This window comes from Gadus chalcogrammus, chromosome 10 (genome assembly GCF_026213295.1).
Source record: "Gadus chalcogrammus isolate NIFS_2021 chromosome 10, NIFS_Gcha_1.0, whole genome shotgun sequence".
Taxonomy (NCBI): domain Eukaryota; kingdom Metazoa; phylum Chordata; class Actinopteri; order Gadiformes; family Gadidae; genus Gadus; species Gadus chalcogrammus.
The window spans coordinates 12,100,054-12,115,850 of NC_079421.1; the positions used below are offsets into that span (position 1 = coordinate 12,100,054).

Genomic DNA, 15,797 nt, shown 5'->3' on the forward strand with positions numbered 1-15,797 from the left:
CTCCGAAGATCATGGCCTGAAAGTGTACTGGCTGTAAAAGCTTAGAACATATTAGTGGAAAATCAGGATCACCTTGTCGAAATGGATTGCATCATCTAGTTGGGACGTGTTCCAATCTAAATGGAGACGGCTGTCGCCTTGCAATGCTGCAAATCCGGTTACTTTGTTTTTTGTTTATCTATTTTAGTTACATTTCTCAAAAGGAGAATAATATGCATGCGTTGTAATGAAGATTAAATGCACATTTCAGAATATTTTAGTTGGGACAACATTTTATGTAGCCTAACCCATTAGTTCAGAGGTCCACCATTGAAGATAAGGCCTGTTCACACAACATGATGATGAATACTATCATTTTATTGTATTGAATGCATTTAGAATCAAGATAGTCGTTTATTGTTCTCAAAAAGGAAATTCATTCTCAATGACAATAGGGTGAACCCTTAAACAGAGTATATAGACATAGTACGCAAGACCTTATAATAAAATACAACCCAACACAAGACTCGATTACTATGGGCTGGTGGATAATTCAAAAGAAATAAAAAAAATATATATTTTTTTTTTTGCCATGGGCCCCCCCTCTGCCTTGGGCCCCCCCAATCATGTACCTTCCCCATAGATCAGGAAGGTACATGATTGGAAACACTCTTCTGCAGATGTAGCACTTAGTGTGGCTTGGTTATTTCTACAAAGAAGTGAGCAATTATTATTTTGTTTTGTTTATGCACTCTTCTCGTGTCCAACCATACGCCAAAAGACTTCAACATGACGTTCATAAACAGTATTGATCCTGGTTCAAAGAACTTTCAGGGACTTTACTCATAGCCCCAGCAGTCATTTGCTGACTCCTGCGTAACATACACCCAGCGATGAGGTAGGACAGAGGACGGGAGCACATGAATGAGCCAACCTTTGATCAACATGGACCCTGGACCCCATGAGCAATGGTCTTCTAGGTCAGGAGTTCCGCCTTTCAGTCGAACTTCCTGCGCAAACCTCCATGAAAAACTGCCTCATTCTTTATGAGATATTTTCTGGGTTTTATTACAGAACCTAGGCTACTGAGTGTTACTGATGTGCACATGATGGTTTTATAATGTGATTCACATATTTCTCAATTACAATAAACCCTTACCCTAAAGCATAGTCCTTCCTTCCCATTTGTACTGACTGGACACTTGGTTTACAGTTCCATGATATCTGCGGCAACAAGGCCCTTTGCAGCTATTTTATGAAAACCGGTTTAACGAGTCGAATGATAGATGGGATCGTTGTATCTACAGCCTTGGCTTTTGTTCACAGCTCATGTGAATGCACTCTGCCTTCCTTTCCTGTTGGGGGCGGTATTACACATGATAGTTGTAATATGAACTCGTAACAAACAGACAGACACTTCCGCTTCCGGAAACCGTCCCCCAAAAAAGCCGCAACATAAACACCACACTCAAAATCATCACTCAATAGATTCAGTAAATCAAACATTTTGTGCAAAACGGTAAGAGCAAATAATGTTATTTGATCCACTAAGACGTTTAATCGGATCAACTATCCGGGGAAGTTTGTGTTTTCTTTCACAGTAGTACCCGGAACAATTGAAAACACTAGCTTCCTCTAGCTACGAGCTAATTCTCTGCAGGATGAATAATGTTAAACCCGAGAAGAATAACTGTTGATCACCTCAATACCCCCTATCGTGTTTGCATACTCATATTTAAATCATGCTCCGAGACGACCACTAAAATAATGCATTACAAAAATGATGTCTTATGGGTAAGTATTACTGCTTTTGTCTCTGAGCAACCTGTTCATGTATTCTGTCTGAGCAGCGTCAGGATGTCGGGCCAGAAGCGTCCTTCTGAGGCCGGCGGTCCTTCCTCGGGGCCTCCCGAGAAGCGGAGGGAGCGGGACGGGGGAGAGGACGCCGGTCCCGGGCTCAGCGCGGCTGCTGGGGGGAGCACGGCTGTGGAAACTGTCATCAAACTTGGACTCAACGCCAACACGGTAAGAAGAATCACGATCGAAGTTAGGATCTGCCCTATTTCACCCTGGGCGACCCCCACCCCACCCCCACCTCTACTCCTCATGTCATGTTTGAAACGTCTCTTTTCAGGAGGAACAAGACATCAAAGCTCTGCAAGTTAAAAACCGCAAGCTGGGAGAAGCCCTTGATCAAAGACAGGTAAACCAAAGCTTATCTTCACATTTCTGAGTACAACAGTTGCATTTTAAATGAGAAAAAAATCCTAATCTGGATCTTGTTTGGTGCAGGTGATTGAGGATGAGCTGCGAGACCGTGTTGAACGGCTGGAGACTCGTCAGGCCACAGACGACGCCAGTCTACTCATCCTCAACAGATACTGGAACCAGGTAAACCACAGCAACACACCTCCAACAACTAGGTCAACCCAAAGCCAGCCAATCAAACAGCAGAGCGTGACGGCCCGCCCTCTTTTATCTCCTGATTTCAGTTTGACGAGAACGTGAAACTGACTGTGAGGCGCTGCGACCAATCCGACAAGGAGCCCGAGAAATCTCCCGCCACCGAGGGACAGGGGCCGAGGCTGAAGCCGGGAACGCCGGAGCCGGATGGAGACTCGAATCAGGAGAGGCCCAAGGACAGAGGTACAGAGAGACGCATGAACCAGGAACTAAAAGCCATTGCCGTTTTGCGATGAAACGTGTGGCCATCTTGGGTTGATTATGCTTACCTGTATCAGTTGACCATGTGAGCAATGATTTTTACTGTTCAGTGAGACGTTGTGGGTAGAAAGCGTTTCGAAAGTATGTAGCTGTAGGAGTGGTAGCAAATCTTCTTCCAAACCCACTGTTTTGTCGAAGAACCGTGGCTGTAATCAGGGCTTACAACCACATTTTGGTTAACCTAACAATTGTTAGTGCTTGGCTGTTCTATCAACATCCTTTCTCTATCAACAGCGATATATTATTTCTCTTTCTTGTGACTGATGTTGGTCCCTTTGAGTAAAAGCGTCTGCTAAATACCCTACATTTAAATGTAAATGATATTTGGATTAGATATTAGGTGAAAAAGAGTCATGTACCTGCCATGTCACACTGTCTGTGCACCTCTGCTCCGCCGCGGGGATCATAGGCCACCAGGGGGAGACGGCCACCTCCTTCCTGGCCACGCTGGCCAGCAGCAGCACGGAGGAGATGGAGGCAGAGCTGCAGGAGAGGCTGGACTCCAGCCAGAAGCAAGTGACCCGTGTGGTGGAGCTCTACGAGGGGCTGAAGAGCACCGTGGAGCGCCTCAAGGTGGAGCCCGACTCGGGCGGCGGTAAGACGAAGGGCAGGGCATGGGTTGAACCCGAGTTGAATTTGGATGTACCGGTTGGAAGTGTGTGTATCTGTATGTTGGCTTAGCTCGGGAGACAGAGTCGGTTGACTTGTATCCGAAAGGTTTGTTAGACACCTAAAACCCTAACTGCTCCCGACGAGCTGGCTGTCGCATTGCATGGTTGACTCTGCTGTCGGTGTGTGAATGTGTGTCTGAACAGTTGTAAGTGATTTGGAATAAAAGCGTAGTAAAAGCCCTCATGTATAGACGTAATGTATGTGTACATGTATCAACATTGTACGCCCTTCTATGAGTGTTGGAGGATGCAATCAAAACGTATGGAGGAGAGTGTCATTGAAGCTGCCCGTGGATATGATCATGGACATTATTCCCTGAGGAGTTTGCAGGCCTCGTAAAATACCCGTCTCTTTCCAGAGGGCTCTCTATGGCAGGTGGCCTCCCAGCTCAACACCCTACTGACCAATGAGAACGACAGACTACGTCAACTGTCCGAAGATCTCACACAGAAACACAGTCAAATGACCACAGAGGTATGGAGCACCAGATCCCCCTAGTACATTGGCAATAGCACATGCATACATACATGCATGCATACATACATTCATACATGCATGCATGCATGCATGCACCTTCATAGAGCCACTGTCAGCAACTCGGCAATCTATTCCAGACAGCGTTTAGATGCCCCCTGGTTCCCCCTCCTAACCCTCTGCCCCCCCCTCCCCCCTCCAGTCTCGTTCCCTGGGCCGTGCGGCCGCCAAGGCGGACACCCGGGTCAGCGAGCTGCAGGGCCTCATCGAGGAGCTCCAGTGGGACATGGAGAAGATCCGCCGGCGGGAGAACCGGCTGAATGCCCGGCTCAGCGAGATCCTGGAGCGGGTGAGTCCGACGCCGTCTTGTCTGCAAGCTGGGGCTGGCTCGATTATGGGAAAAATCATAATCCAAATTATTTTGGTCAATATTGAATTCACGATTATTCAAACGATTATTTTTGAGTTTGAAAACATGTTGCATTTATTCAGCATGTCTCTCCCAAAAAAAACGGAACTGAGAACTTTCAAATTTCGCAACAAAATGGTCGAAAATAAATTGTTTCAATCTAAAATAATATACAGAAATGTATCCAGCTGTTCTGCTCTTTCTATAAAACATTAAATAAAAAATAAAGTAAAGACTCAAAAAACTATGATATGTTCATTTTGTCATTGAAATCGTGATCAGAATTCGATACTTATTGTATGTTGTACGTCCTGGCACTCAATGTACGCACTTATTGTATGTTGTATTTAGTTACAGTACTTATTTGTGTCGCATCTTATCCTAGCTATCATTGCTGTGTACGGGGAATAGCGATTGTTAGTGCTTGGCATTTGGTTCTATGAACATCCTTACTGTACCGACAGCGATATATTGGTTCACTTCTTCTGACAAATGTACTTATTGTAAGTCCCTTTGGATAAAAGTGTCTGCCTAATGCCTTAAATGTAAATAACTACAGGTGGAAAATAACAATTTGCTCAAACCTGGTACAATGCGTCACTCCTAAAGGTTAATGTTTCTTCTGTAGATTGCCCCTGTTTAAACGGTGCTTGATTGTGTTGCAGGTGAACAGCAAAGGCTACAAGGTTTGCGGCGAGGCAAGCAGTGTGTGTGGGACCATCACCATCAACAAGAGAAAGGTACCGTAACCGTAGTTGTCCCGGGGGTCGATGTTAATCCGGAGCACACGCAGCTCCCTGATCTGTGGGCCGTGTTGACCCTGAACGCCCCTCGTCTCTCCCTCCAGTTCGAGGAGATGAACAGCGAGCTGGAGGAGAACCGGGAGCTGGCCGATAACCGCAACAGTGAGCTGCAGAAGCTGGAGCAGGACCTGGCCAGCGTCAACCACGAGAACAACAACATGAAGGTACAGCGAGCCCACAGCACACACTTGGGTTTATAGACCGATGCTTAAGGGTGTACGTCTCTCCTTGGAAGCACGGATCGCACTTGATACGTTGGCTCCGATGCCGTAGACAAGCGCTAGTTTACTTTTGAAGCAGTTCTGTGCGGTTCGGTTTGATAAGTGTACGATTCTTTTGAGGTTTGATTCACGTATACTTTTAAATACTTGCATTCGGAATGAATAGACTATTCTTTAAGCAAATAGTATTGTAATACGTCTAACCATAGGTCTTGTATACAACAGCATGAATGCAATACATCTGTCTTTTCATCTTTCAACTTTTTGTGCTAAAACATTCATATAACATCATCGGCGCGCATGTACTTGAACTGATTGAAAAGCCAACTTGCATAGAAACTAATTTCATTCGTAAGAGCCTACTAAACATGGGAGTTGTGTTGCGGCGTAGCGTCCTCTAGTGGCGATCATTATGGTTGCATTAACACGGCTGTTCAGACCCTGCATGATGGGAATGTGAAAAGCCCTGATGTCATATGCTACAAAAACTGATGTCAAGTCGCGAATTAAGCGGAACCCGCTCAGCAATGTATATTTCGTAGCTTCCTGTTAGTGAGACAAATCTATTTTTCTAAAAACACTCTGGCATGACTTATTTTTTTTAATCGTTCATGTTTCGAAAATGTAATTTTGACAATTGTATTTATAGAAATGTAGTCTATATGGGATCTTTAATGGGCTTGGAAAAAGTCTGGAGGAAAAAAACAAGGACAACCAAGCAATTCCCGGTTTTCTTTCTTGGAAGTGCAGACGATTTGCAGTTCAGTCGGGTTGTGCTGTTTGGAAACACCCCCTCATGTTGTCCCCCCCCCCCCCCCCCCCATGTAGGCGGAGCTGCTGAGCCGGGCGGAGGGCGTGGTCAAGGACAGTGCGGAGTACCGCTGCCTGCAGTCCCAGTTCTCTGTGCTGTACAACGAGTCTCTGGGGCTCAAGAGCCAGCTGGACGAGACCCGCACCCGCCTCAACACCACCCGAACGGCCCGCCTCCGCCAGCTGGAGCACATGGAGGTGGGTGTGTGTCGGGGTCTGTGTGTGTGTGTGTGTTTGTGTGGGTACGTGGGTCTGTCTGTGGGTGTTTGGGGGTCTCTGGGTCTGTGGTTGTGTATTTGCATGACTGGCTATGCATGTTTGGATGTTGGTTGATCAACACATTGTCCACACAGTTCTAAAATACAGGGAATGATCATAACTTGGCCGTGGGTTGAATTTGCAGTTCAGTGATTTAACGTGTGCATGTATAAGCCTTCGATAGCTCGATCAGTTGAGCGCCAGGCTACTACCCCTCTCCCACAATACCCCCATTTCCCAAAACATGTCCCGTGTACAGAGGTACCATAGCTTACGTCACTTTATCACCAGGTCCCTAATGAGGAGGTCTTGGGTAAACGAATCGGCCAGCTCGAGTAGAAATGTTTCAGGAAGTGACGTTGTCTCTGACAAGGTGTTGATGTAATGGGGGCCAATTCAATGATGGCACCCATCGCCCCCCGAATCATCCCTGGCAGGAGGGATCCCCACTCGCCGTTCCTTACATTTCCTCCTTGCTAATTAAGGGAGTTTTTTTCTTGCCCTCTGGGGGGCTACGGTCAGGGGGAGGTAATACACACACGGCCTGTTCAGCCCTTTGAGACTGTACCTGTGACTAAAGATGACATATTATACCACCAGGTGTGAGTGTGATTAGCCGTTAAAAGACATTTTTTAAAATCTGCCTCTTCTGACATTACTAGCGGGCGTGTCTACCGAGATGTGCGCTGGATGGATCAGTCTACCAGCCTGCATAGTGGACTGTAGCAAACGTTGCTCATCTATCCGTCACACATCTAGGTGGACACGCCCACTTGTGATGTCAGTATACCACCACACCTGGTGGTATATTATGTCACCTTTAAGGGCTATACAAATCAAATGTATTAATAATAATTGATATCGTGATTTTCTAGACACTCGAAGACGCTTCACAGTGAAGGGGGGACCTCACTCACCACCACCAATGTGCAGCACCCACTTGGGTGATGCACGGCAGCAAAATCTGCGCCAGAACGCTCACCACGCGAGAGTGAGGGAATTAATGAGGCAGCCGATTATACAGGAGGATGATTAGGGGGCCAGATTGAATGGGCCTGGTCGGGCAGCTTTAGCCAGGACACCGGGGAAACCCCTACTCTTTGCGATAAGTGCCCTGGGACCTTTTCGGACCTCGGTGAGTAATTGAATGTGACGTGTGTCAGAACGACGAGGTGGCGCTGCAAAGGAAGGTGCGGACGGAGGTGTTCCAGCTGGAGGACACGCTGGCCCAGGTCAGGAAGGAGTACGAGATGCTCCGCATCGAGTTTGAGCAGACCCTGGCAGCCAATGAGCAAGCAGGTAGATCACACACACACGGACACACACAGACACACACCCGAACCCTTGACATCAACACGAAAAATCCCTCTGTCTGTGGATCTCACCGCCTCCTCTCACCGTCTCCTCCTCTCCCCCCCCCCCCCCCCCCTCCCTCCTCTTGCCCTCTCTCCCCCCCTCCTCTCACCATGTCCTCCTCTCACCGTCTCCCCCTCCCTCCTCTCCCCCTCCCTCCTCCCACCGTCTCCCCCTCCCTCCTCTTGCTCTCTCTCCCCCTCCTTCCTCTTGCCCTCTCCCCCCCCCCCCAGGCCCGATCAACAAGGAGATGCGCCACCTGATCAGCACCCTGCAGAACCACAACCAGCAGATGAAGGGGGAGGTGGTGAAGTTCAAGCTGAGGCTGAGGGAGACCCAGACTGAGCTCACCCTGGTGAGTAGGGACATGGTCGCCCTCTGCCCAACGCCTCGTCCTCAGCCCCCCCCAGGGAACGCTCACCGCTCCGCCTCCCCCCCTCCCCCCCCCTCTGCCACAGGTCCGCGCCGCCAAGGGCAGCGGCGTGCTGCATTCCCAGTCCAGCACGGAGATGGATGTGAAGGAAGAGACCGTCTCTCCTGCAGCCACCGTCACCGCCGGAGACGCCGCCGCCGCGGTCAAGGCGGAGTCAGACAGCGGCTCGGCCACGCCCAGCAGCACCGGTGAGAAGCCGCCCCCCCTGCGTCGTAGCGAACGTCATGCCATCGTGTTGTGTTGCGCTCACACACACACCCACGCAAAACATTGTGATTTTAAACTGTTTTAAAAGTAAAACATCTGAACATCAGTTTATCCATACAAAATCCTCATTAAATCCTAATAAAGGTATACACATTGAATTAATCCGACCTGCTGTACATATACACAGCAGTGAGTCCCACTCCCACCCTGCCTAGTCATCCTCATCCCAAAGGGGGTCTGACACACGACCCCGGATTCGTTCCAATGGAACGAATCCAACGTTAGAAAACCTCTCATTGCAACACATTGACCAGTCCCTAAGTCTGCATATTCATGCGGGAGCCGCATTTTTTTCAAATATGCCGCACTTCCCCGCAAAATATGCGGGGCTTGCAGGATTTCATAATCCCCGCATTTTCGTTGCAAAAAAGTCACATACATCTTAGCAGAAAGTTGAAAAGTGTTGCGTTTGCTACACACAGCCATTTCCCCCTGTTGCATGGGAACGTTATGGAGTGACGTGATTACGCGACGTGAACGTCATCGAAAAGCTGCATTTTTTTGCAAGTTCCTGCAATTTCATTGCATAAAATTGCATAAATATGCCGCATATTTCTGGAGGGACTGAAAATGACCGTCTCTCTTGTCCGTAGTTCGTATGAGTGACTGTCTCATTCATTCGTTCATCCATTCATTCATCCATTCATTCATCCATTCAAAGGGAGGCGTGTGTCTTGCGGCCCCCCAGGTGTCCTGGTGAAGACGGAGCCCGGGGCAGATGGGGACGTGAAGGAGGAGGAGAAGGAGGACCGGAAGGAGGACAGGAAGGAGAGCGTGAAGAAGGAGGAGCGGGAGAAGGAGAAGGAGCGCGAGAGGAGCACGCGGGGTGGGGGCGGGGCCAAGGAGGAGCGGGACAAGCCCGGCAGCAGCCAATCGGAGGAGGCGAGCGGGGACCGCCCCTCGGTGGGCGGCGTGCCGAAGAGGAAGGAGGTGGAGCAGCTGAAGACCGTCCGCACCGAGCTCAAGTAGGGGCCGTCTTTTACCCGTTACCAATGACAACCAGATAACAACATGATGGAGATTAAGGTGGTGGTGATGGAGGTGGTGTTGGTGATGATGAAGGTGTTGGTGGTGGTGGTGATGATGAAGGTGTTGGTGATGATAGAGGTGTTGATGATGACGGTGATGAGGAGGAAGGTGTCGGTGGTGATGATAATGGTGGTGGTGGTAATGAAGGTGGTGGTAATGGTAATGGTAATGGTGGTGGTGGTGGTGGTGGTGGTGAGGAAGGTGTTGGTGATGATGAATGTGGTGGTGATGATGAATGTGGTGGTGGAGGTGATGATGTTGGTGATTGTGATGATTGTGTTGATGGTGGTGGTGATGATGATAAAGGTGATGATGATGATGTGGCGGTGGTGATGATGAGGGTGATGAAGGTGATGATGATGATGATGATGTTGTGGCTGCAGGAAAGCCCAGGAGTCCCAGAGAGAGATGAAGCTGCTGCTGGACATGTACCGCTCAGCGCCCAAGGAGCAGAGGGACAAGGTGCAGCTGATGGCCGCTGAGAAGAAGGCCAAATCAGAGGTAGGGAGCACCTTCTATCTGCCACGGCGTTCCACCACAAACAACAACACTGTTTCATCTGTAGAGGCTCCCATTGCAGTTCAAATTCTTTTCATTTTATGTCTTTTTAGAGTCTTGCATTAAAGGAGCAATATGCGAAAGGTGTTGCTTGGAATGTGCTCTGAAACACATTCTGTCATGTAGACGCTAGAGGCTAAGAAGATCTCGCTTCATTGCTAAAATCGTAAATCTTTCATCTGAACAATTGTCTTTTTAACTCATCCTTTCACTGAGTTCAGAGTTAAATGCTTTGTACCAGAGGGTCCACATCATCCACACGTCGGTTGTAGCGTATACTTGCAACACACATTTCCTCAGTAGAGGGTCTCCTAGTTTTGTTGTGATGATCTGACGACCCTCCTCTTTTTTTCCTCCTCCTCCTCTGCCCCCCTCCTCCTCCTCTTCCTTCCTCCTCCTCCTCTTCCTCTTCCTTCCTCCTCCTCCTCCTCCTCCTCCCTCCCCCCTCCTCCTCCTCTTCCTCCCTCCCCCCCCCCCCCCAGGTGGAGGAGCTGAGGCAGCGGCTCAGGGACCTGGAGGAGAGGGAGAGGAGGGAGGGCAAGAAGATGGCGGACGAGGAGGCCCTGAGGAAGATCCGCTCGGTGGAGGAGCAGATCGACATCCTCAACAAGAAGCTCTCCATCGCCAAGCAGGCAAGTGGCCGTAGTGGACGTTATTGCCAACATGTGACGTTCTTAAGAAAGGTCCATCCCTTCCGTGTGGTTTGATCGGTGGGATGGCTTTATGGTTTGGTTCCAATTGGACGACGATGGGAACGACCAGTGTTTGGAGCTGAAGGCTTCGAGTGTCGTTTTGGTTCTTCTTTAACGCTCTGAAAACACCTCCCTACGCACACCTGCTGACCCACCTTCATTCACACATTTTAAACACGTGTTCACACATTCAAACACACTTTTACACATGCATGCGCACACACACACGCTGGCACCCATGCAGGAGGAGGATGCGCTGCTGAGCGAGATGGACGTGACGGGCCAGGCCTTCGAGGACATGCAGGAGCAGAACATCCGTCTGATGCAGCAGCTGCGCGAGAAGGACGACGCCAACTTCAAGCTGATGAGCGAGCGCATCAAGTCCAACCAGATCCACAAGCTGCTGAAGGAGGAGAAGGAGGAGCTGGCCGACCAGTTGCTCACGCTCAAGACCCAGGTGAGGCCCTGCGGTTGGTTGGTTAGGACTCGGAGATGAACACGCATGGGGACACGCGTTCACACGCACATGTACACGCGTGTTCACACATGTTCACAAAACACGTTTTCTCACGTTCACACACATTTAACCACACACACACATAGACAGACACGGACAGTCAGACACTGTAAGACTGGATTCATGGGTAAGACTCCAGTCTTAAACCAATGTTCAATGACCCACAGTGGCTGATAGAACAGACCTGGAGATTAGCTCACTACTCAGACCACACTGAGTCAATATCAATTCATAGCACAAAAAACAAGAAAAACGACATGTAAAAGATTTATACCGGTCTATAAAACTATACGTTTGATGAATCTTTTAATTGCAATCAACTAGAGGAGGAATGCATATCATCACACACATTTTAGTCACATAAATACTCTTAATACAAACGTAGTGTTTTTTTATCGTGATGTGCACCTTCCCAGATTCTAACATTAAAACCAAGGCGGGGAAGTACAAATATTTTTGTACCGAGTCACCCCTCTTACTCTGAGCTCTCTCCTCATGTACCTGCTGCTACTCTCCTGTCCCCACCCTGACTCCTGCTCGCCCAATCCGCTGCCTCCTCGCCCCTCCAGGTCGACGCCCAGCTGCAGGTGGTGCGCAAGCTGGAAGAGAAGGAGCGCCTCCTTCAGGGCACCATCAGTACTGCAGAGAGGGAGCTGGCCCTGAGGACACAGGCCCTGGACATGAACAAACGCAAGGTAGGGCGCCGACGCCTCCGGATGATGATGATAAAGCATCCAAACACATATGTTTGAGTTTAATGAACGACCTCTAGAATGAAGGGCTGTTTTCCCAAAGGCCTTCAGCTTGAATGTTGATCTAAGATAAAAAAATATCCACCTGGCTTCAATCAATTATCTGTACCCTAAATCATTTGGCCCAAAATGTCCTAAAGGCTCCTACCCACTAGGCCTCCAACCACTCAGTAGTCGCTCAAGACTCAAGACACGCGTATTAAAGCCCCTCCCGGCTGCATTTCCCCAGACCGGGGTGGTAGTGCCTCGGTGTAGTCTGAGGCGTGATAAAGACATGTTGACGTTGTGCAGGCTCAGGAGTCTGCTCTGCTGTCGGAGGAGGTGCGCACCCAGCTGGAGCAGGTGCAGCAGAGGCTGAGCCTGGTCCGCGAGGAAGTGGTGGAGAACAGCATCTCCCGGGAGAAGGAGTCCTTCAACTCCCGCCGTGCACAGGTACGCGCGGGCACAGGCACATGAACATTTGTGCCATAAATCCTGCTGGATATTGACATTATGCATGCATTCAGACATTTTCTTCTTTCTGAAATATATTGGCGTAAGTCTTTGGATATCATGTCTTGTATCCAAAGAAGTATTTGATTTATATTTCATATATCAGCCCCCAGAATGCCTTCTTGGCCTCTTGTGTGTTTTGGAGCAGTGATGTTAAAGAAAATTTAGAGCTGTCAAGCGATTAAAATATTTAATCGTGATTAATCGCATTAATGTCATAGTTAACTCACGATTAATCGCGTTTAATCGCAAATTATTTTTCTATGCTAAATATCCCTGGATTTTTTTGTCCCAGAATTCTTCTCATTTTAATTATCTTATCAGCATGGTGAAGTGCATCGGCTTGCCTTGTGCAAATGATTTTTTATTGATAACAACATTGGCATATACTGATCGAAACAGGATGATACAAAAAAATAGCCTATAGTGCAATTAAACGACTGCTTTGAACAAATGTCATTTGAACATAGCAGTCAGGCTACTGCTTCTATGTTTTGAGCCAAAGAAAAAAAAAATATATATATATATATATTTTTTTTAAATAAAACAATTGCGTTAATCGCGCGATAATTTTTTTAACGCCGTTAAAATTGGTTTGCGTTGACGCCGTTAATAACGCGTTTAACTGACAGCTCTAGAAAATATATACGGGAAAGGATGGTTTTCCTGCTCTCTGCACACATCGACCTGGAACACTGAACAAAGTCGTTAATTATTGAGGAACTCGATTAACATTGAGGAACTTGAGGAATTTTTAGGAACTCGATTAACATTGAGAAACTTGTGGAACTTTGAGGAACTCAAGGAACATTGAGGAACTTGTCCAGCTTGGTGTTTGTAAATGATTTATGTCTGTTTGTCACCTTGATGTAGGTGTATTGTTTCAAGGGCTTCCTGACGCATTGTGGGCAGGGAGTTGGGGTGTTGGTTTCCACATGCTTTCCTAACGGACACGTCTCCCTCTCCAGGAGGACATCTCCAAGCTCCGGAGGAAGATCGAGAAGGCCAAGAAACCGGCCGAGAAGATCAGCAACGGAGACGACATCCTGAACGAGGAGATCAACGAGTACAAGGTGAGGGCGCGCGTCGCAGGCTCGAGTTCTTCCATGATCCCTGGAGATCAGGATCACCAGACAGCTTGGATTGTACATTATTCAGTAGGCTGAAGTAGGAGGAAGCACAGGCCTAAATAGTTTCTCCACTTGGAATTGATTGGCAATTCAATTAGAGCCTGTTTATTTTCCTCATTAGATTTGCATTTAGGGCCTTTAGCAGACGCTTTTATCCAAAGCAACTTGCAATAAGTACATTTGGCAGAAGAAAGAGAAATGATATATCGCTGTCGGTACAGTAAGGATGCTCATAGAACCAAATGTAAGCAATAACAATCGCTAGGTTAACCTATTCACTGTATACAACAAAGATAGCTAGGATAAGATGTTACATGATGCTAAGTACTATTTTTAAGCTCAAGGACACAAAACATAAAATAAGTGTGTACATTTAAGGGGACCTATTATGCTTTTCGACTTTTATGACCTATATATGTTGTTATAATGATTGATAGTCATGTTTAACCATACACAAAAAACGATGTAGATTTTCAGGAAACTATTCCTCTCATCTGGGCGGTTTCAGCCTTCTCTGTCAACGCTCCGTTTCGTCCTTCTCCGCCCACTCGCCCCCCTCCTACCAACCCAACTCCGTTGTGATTGGTTACCTTCCTTGGAGCGCAAGCGCGGGGAATTTGACCAGGCATATGGGGCCGTGGCAGGAGTACGTCTACGTAGATGTTTTCCCGGAAATGTGAACAAGTGAATCGCAATCGCTGTCCCGAGTGTTTAGCGCTCTGCACAGCCACCCCAGACTGTCAGCAGGGAATACGTCGAAATGCATGTACGTCATTATTTGACCCTTAAGTATGGTTAATCATGACTATCAATCATTATAACAACGTTTATAGGTCGTAAAAGTCGAAAAAGCATAATAGGTCCCCTTTAAGTGCCACAACGTACAACATACAAAAAGTGTATACATTAAGTGCCAGGACGTACAACATACAATGAGTGTGTACATTAAGTGCCAGGACGTACAACATACAATAAGTGCGTACATTAAGTGCCAGGACGTACAACATACAATAAGTGCGTACAAAATATGTCATAAACATAAATCACAGTGAACCCAGGGACCTCACAACACATTCAGGTTGATTCATAAAAATGAGTGACAGATTGGTGGCACATTCAGGACCGGGCGGGGTCTGGGTGTGGTTCCCGGTTACCCCGCCTCCCTCGGATCCCGGGGCGGTGGCCACTAACAGCGTGTGTCTCTCCCCCCCCCCCCACCCCCAGGCGCGACTCACGTGCCCATGCTGCAACTCGCGGGTGAAGGACGCCGTGCTGACCAAGTGCTTCCACGTCTTCTGCTTCGAGTGTGTGAAGACGCGCTACGACACACGCCAGAGGAAGTGCCCCAAGTGCAACGCCGCCTTCGGCGCCAACGACTTCCACCGGATCTACATCGGCTAGAGGAACGCCGCGCCCGAGTGTGTGCGCGTCTGTATGTGTGTGAGTGAGAGAGGGGGGTGGGGTGTGTGTGAGTGCGGTGGTGGTGGTGTGATGTGAAGATGATTAAGGTTGACTGTTCCCCACCTACATTGTGGTCTGTTGATGTTCTTCTGGTTCTGTCCACTGAATGGAGCACTTCTGTTGGGATGTCGTCAGGAGGCTGCATAACTAAGTTTGATACTGCTTGGCGTGCCTGTGTGCCTGCGTGTGTGCCTGCGTGTGTGCGTGTGCGTGTGCGCGTGTGTGTGTTTGTGTGCCACCCACATGTAAAGAGAGGGAAGTGGTAACGTTCCAGACAGGAGATCAGTAGGGTATTGACCAATAAAACGTTGCCCCCACTGTAGTTGATATATGTACAATTTGTGGTTGCATTTTGTGTCTGTGGATGTTTTTTAGTTTTTTTTATAATTTGAAAACTGCCTTTTCCGGTCTTAGTGTTGTCAGGATGTCTGCGATTGATGTAAGTGCTGCTCTGCTTGTTATTAAACTGCCATCCAAACTGTGGGATGCTGGCTCTTGTCTACTGCTTACTCCAGTTTCTGACTTTTACCCATTTTTGCATTCAGTATTCTTATTCTTTAAGCCCTATGAGACTGTAATGGTGATTAAGGGATTTACAAATAAATTGGAATTTAATTGAATTATGATGGCTGTTATCTATCTCCACATGGTTTAACCTTACAGTTTAACTGCAATTATAAGTCACTTGTCTCGGCGTGCAAATCTGTCTTTTATAGTGTGCAGATTCCGCCTCGCATGACCCAACCCCCAACAACACAAGATC

The 15,797-nt window shown here is 47.9% G+C and overlaps 1 protein-coding gene across 2 annotated transcripts; it reads left to right on the plus strand.

Moving 5' to 3' along the window:
- Positions 1-1,291: 1,291 nt before the first annotated feature.
- Positions 1,292-15,653, plus strand: rnf20 (ring finger protein 20, E3 ubiquitin protein ligase). Of its 2 annotated transcripts, none has more exons than XM_056599851.1 (22): positions 1,292-1,498; positions 1,830-2,004; positions 2,114-2,182; positions 2,272-2,370; positions 2,472-2,625; positions 3,113-3,298; positions 3,734-3,849; positions 4,052-4,198; positions 4,924-4,998; positions 5,106-5,225; positions 6,111-6,290; positions 7,514-7,649; positions 7,937-8,058; positions 8,162-8,324; positions 9,065-9,368; positions 9,816-9,933; positions 10,473-10,622; positions 10,927-11,139; positions 11,769-11,894; positions 12,243-12,383; positions 13,412-13,516; positions 14,798-15,653. In XM_056599851.1, the coding sequence occupies exons 2-22, from the start codon at positions 1,837-1,839 to the stop codon at positions 14,972-14,974; spliced, it is 3,069 nt and encodes a 1,022-aa protein (XP_056455826.1). In that variant the 5' UTR covers positions 1,292-1,498; positions 1,830-1,836; the 3' UTR covers positions 14,975-15,653. The 2 variants fall into 2 exon arrangements, with proteins under 2 accessions (XP_056455826.1, XP_056455827.1); XM_056599852.1 differs by having other exon boundaries at positions 9,092-9,368.
- Positions 15,654-15,797: the final 144 nt, after the last annotated feature.

Bases quoted from the DNA above. Each gene is read 5' to 3' on its own strand.
- rnf20 (XM_056599851.1), top strand. From the start codon at position 1,837: ATGTCGGGCCAGAAGCGTCCTTCTGAGGCCGGCGGTCCTTCCTCGGGG. The intron at 5,226-6,110 runs GTACAGCGAGCC...CCCCCCATGTAG, and splicing joins ACGAGAACAACAACATGAAG to GCGGAGCTGCTGAGCCGGGC. The intron at 9,369-9,815 runs GTAGGGGCCGTC...TTGTGGCTGCAG, and splicing joins ACCGTCCGCACCGAGCTCAA to GAAAGCCCAGGAGTCCCAGA.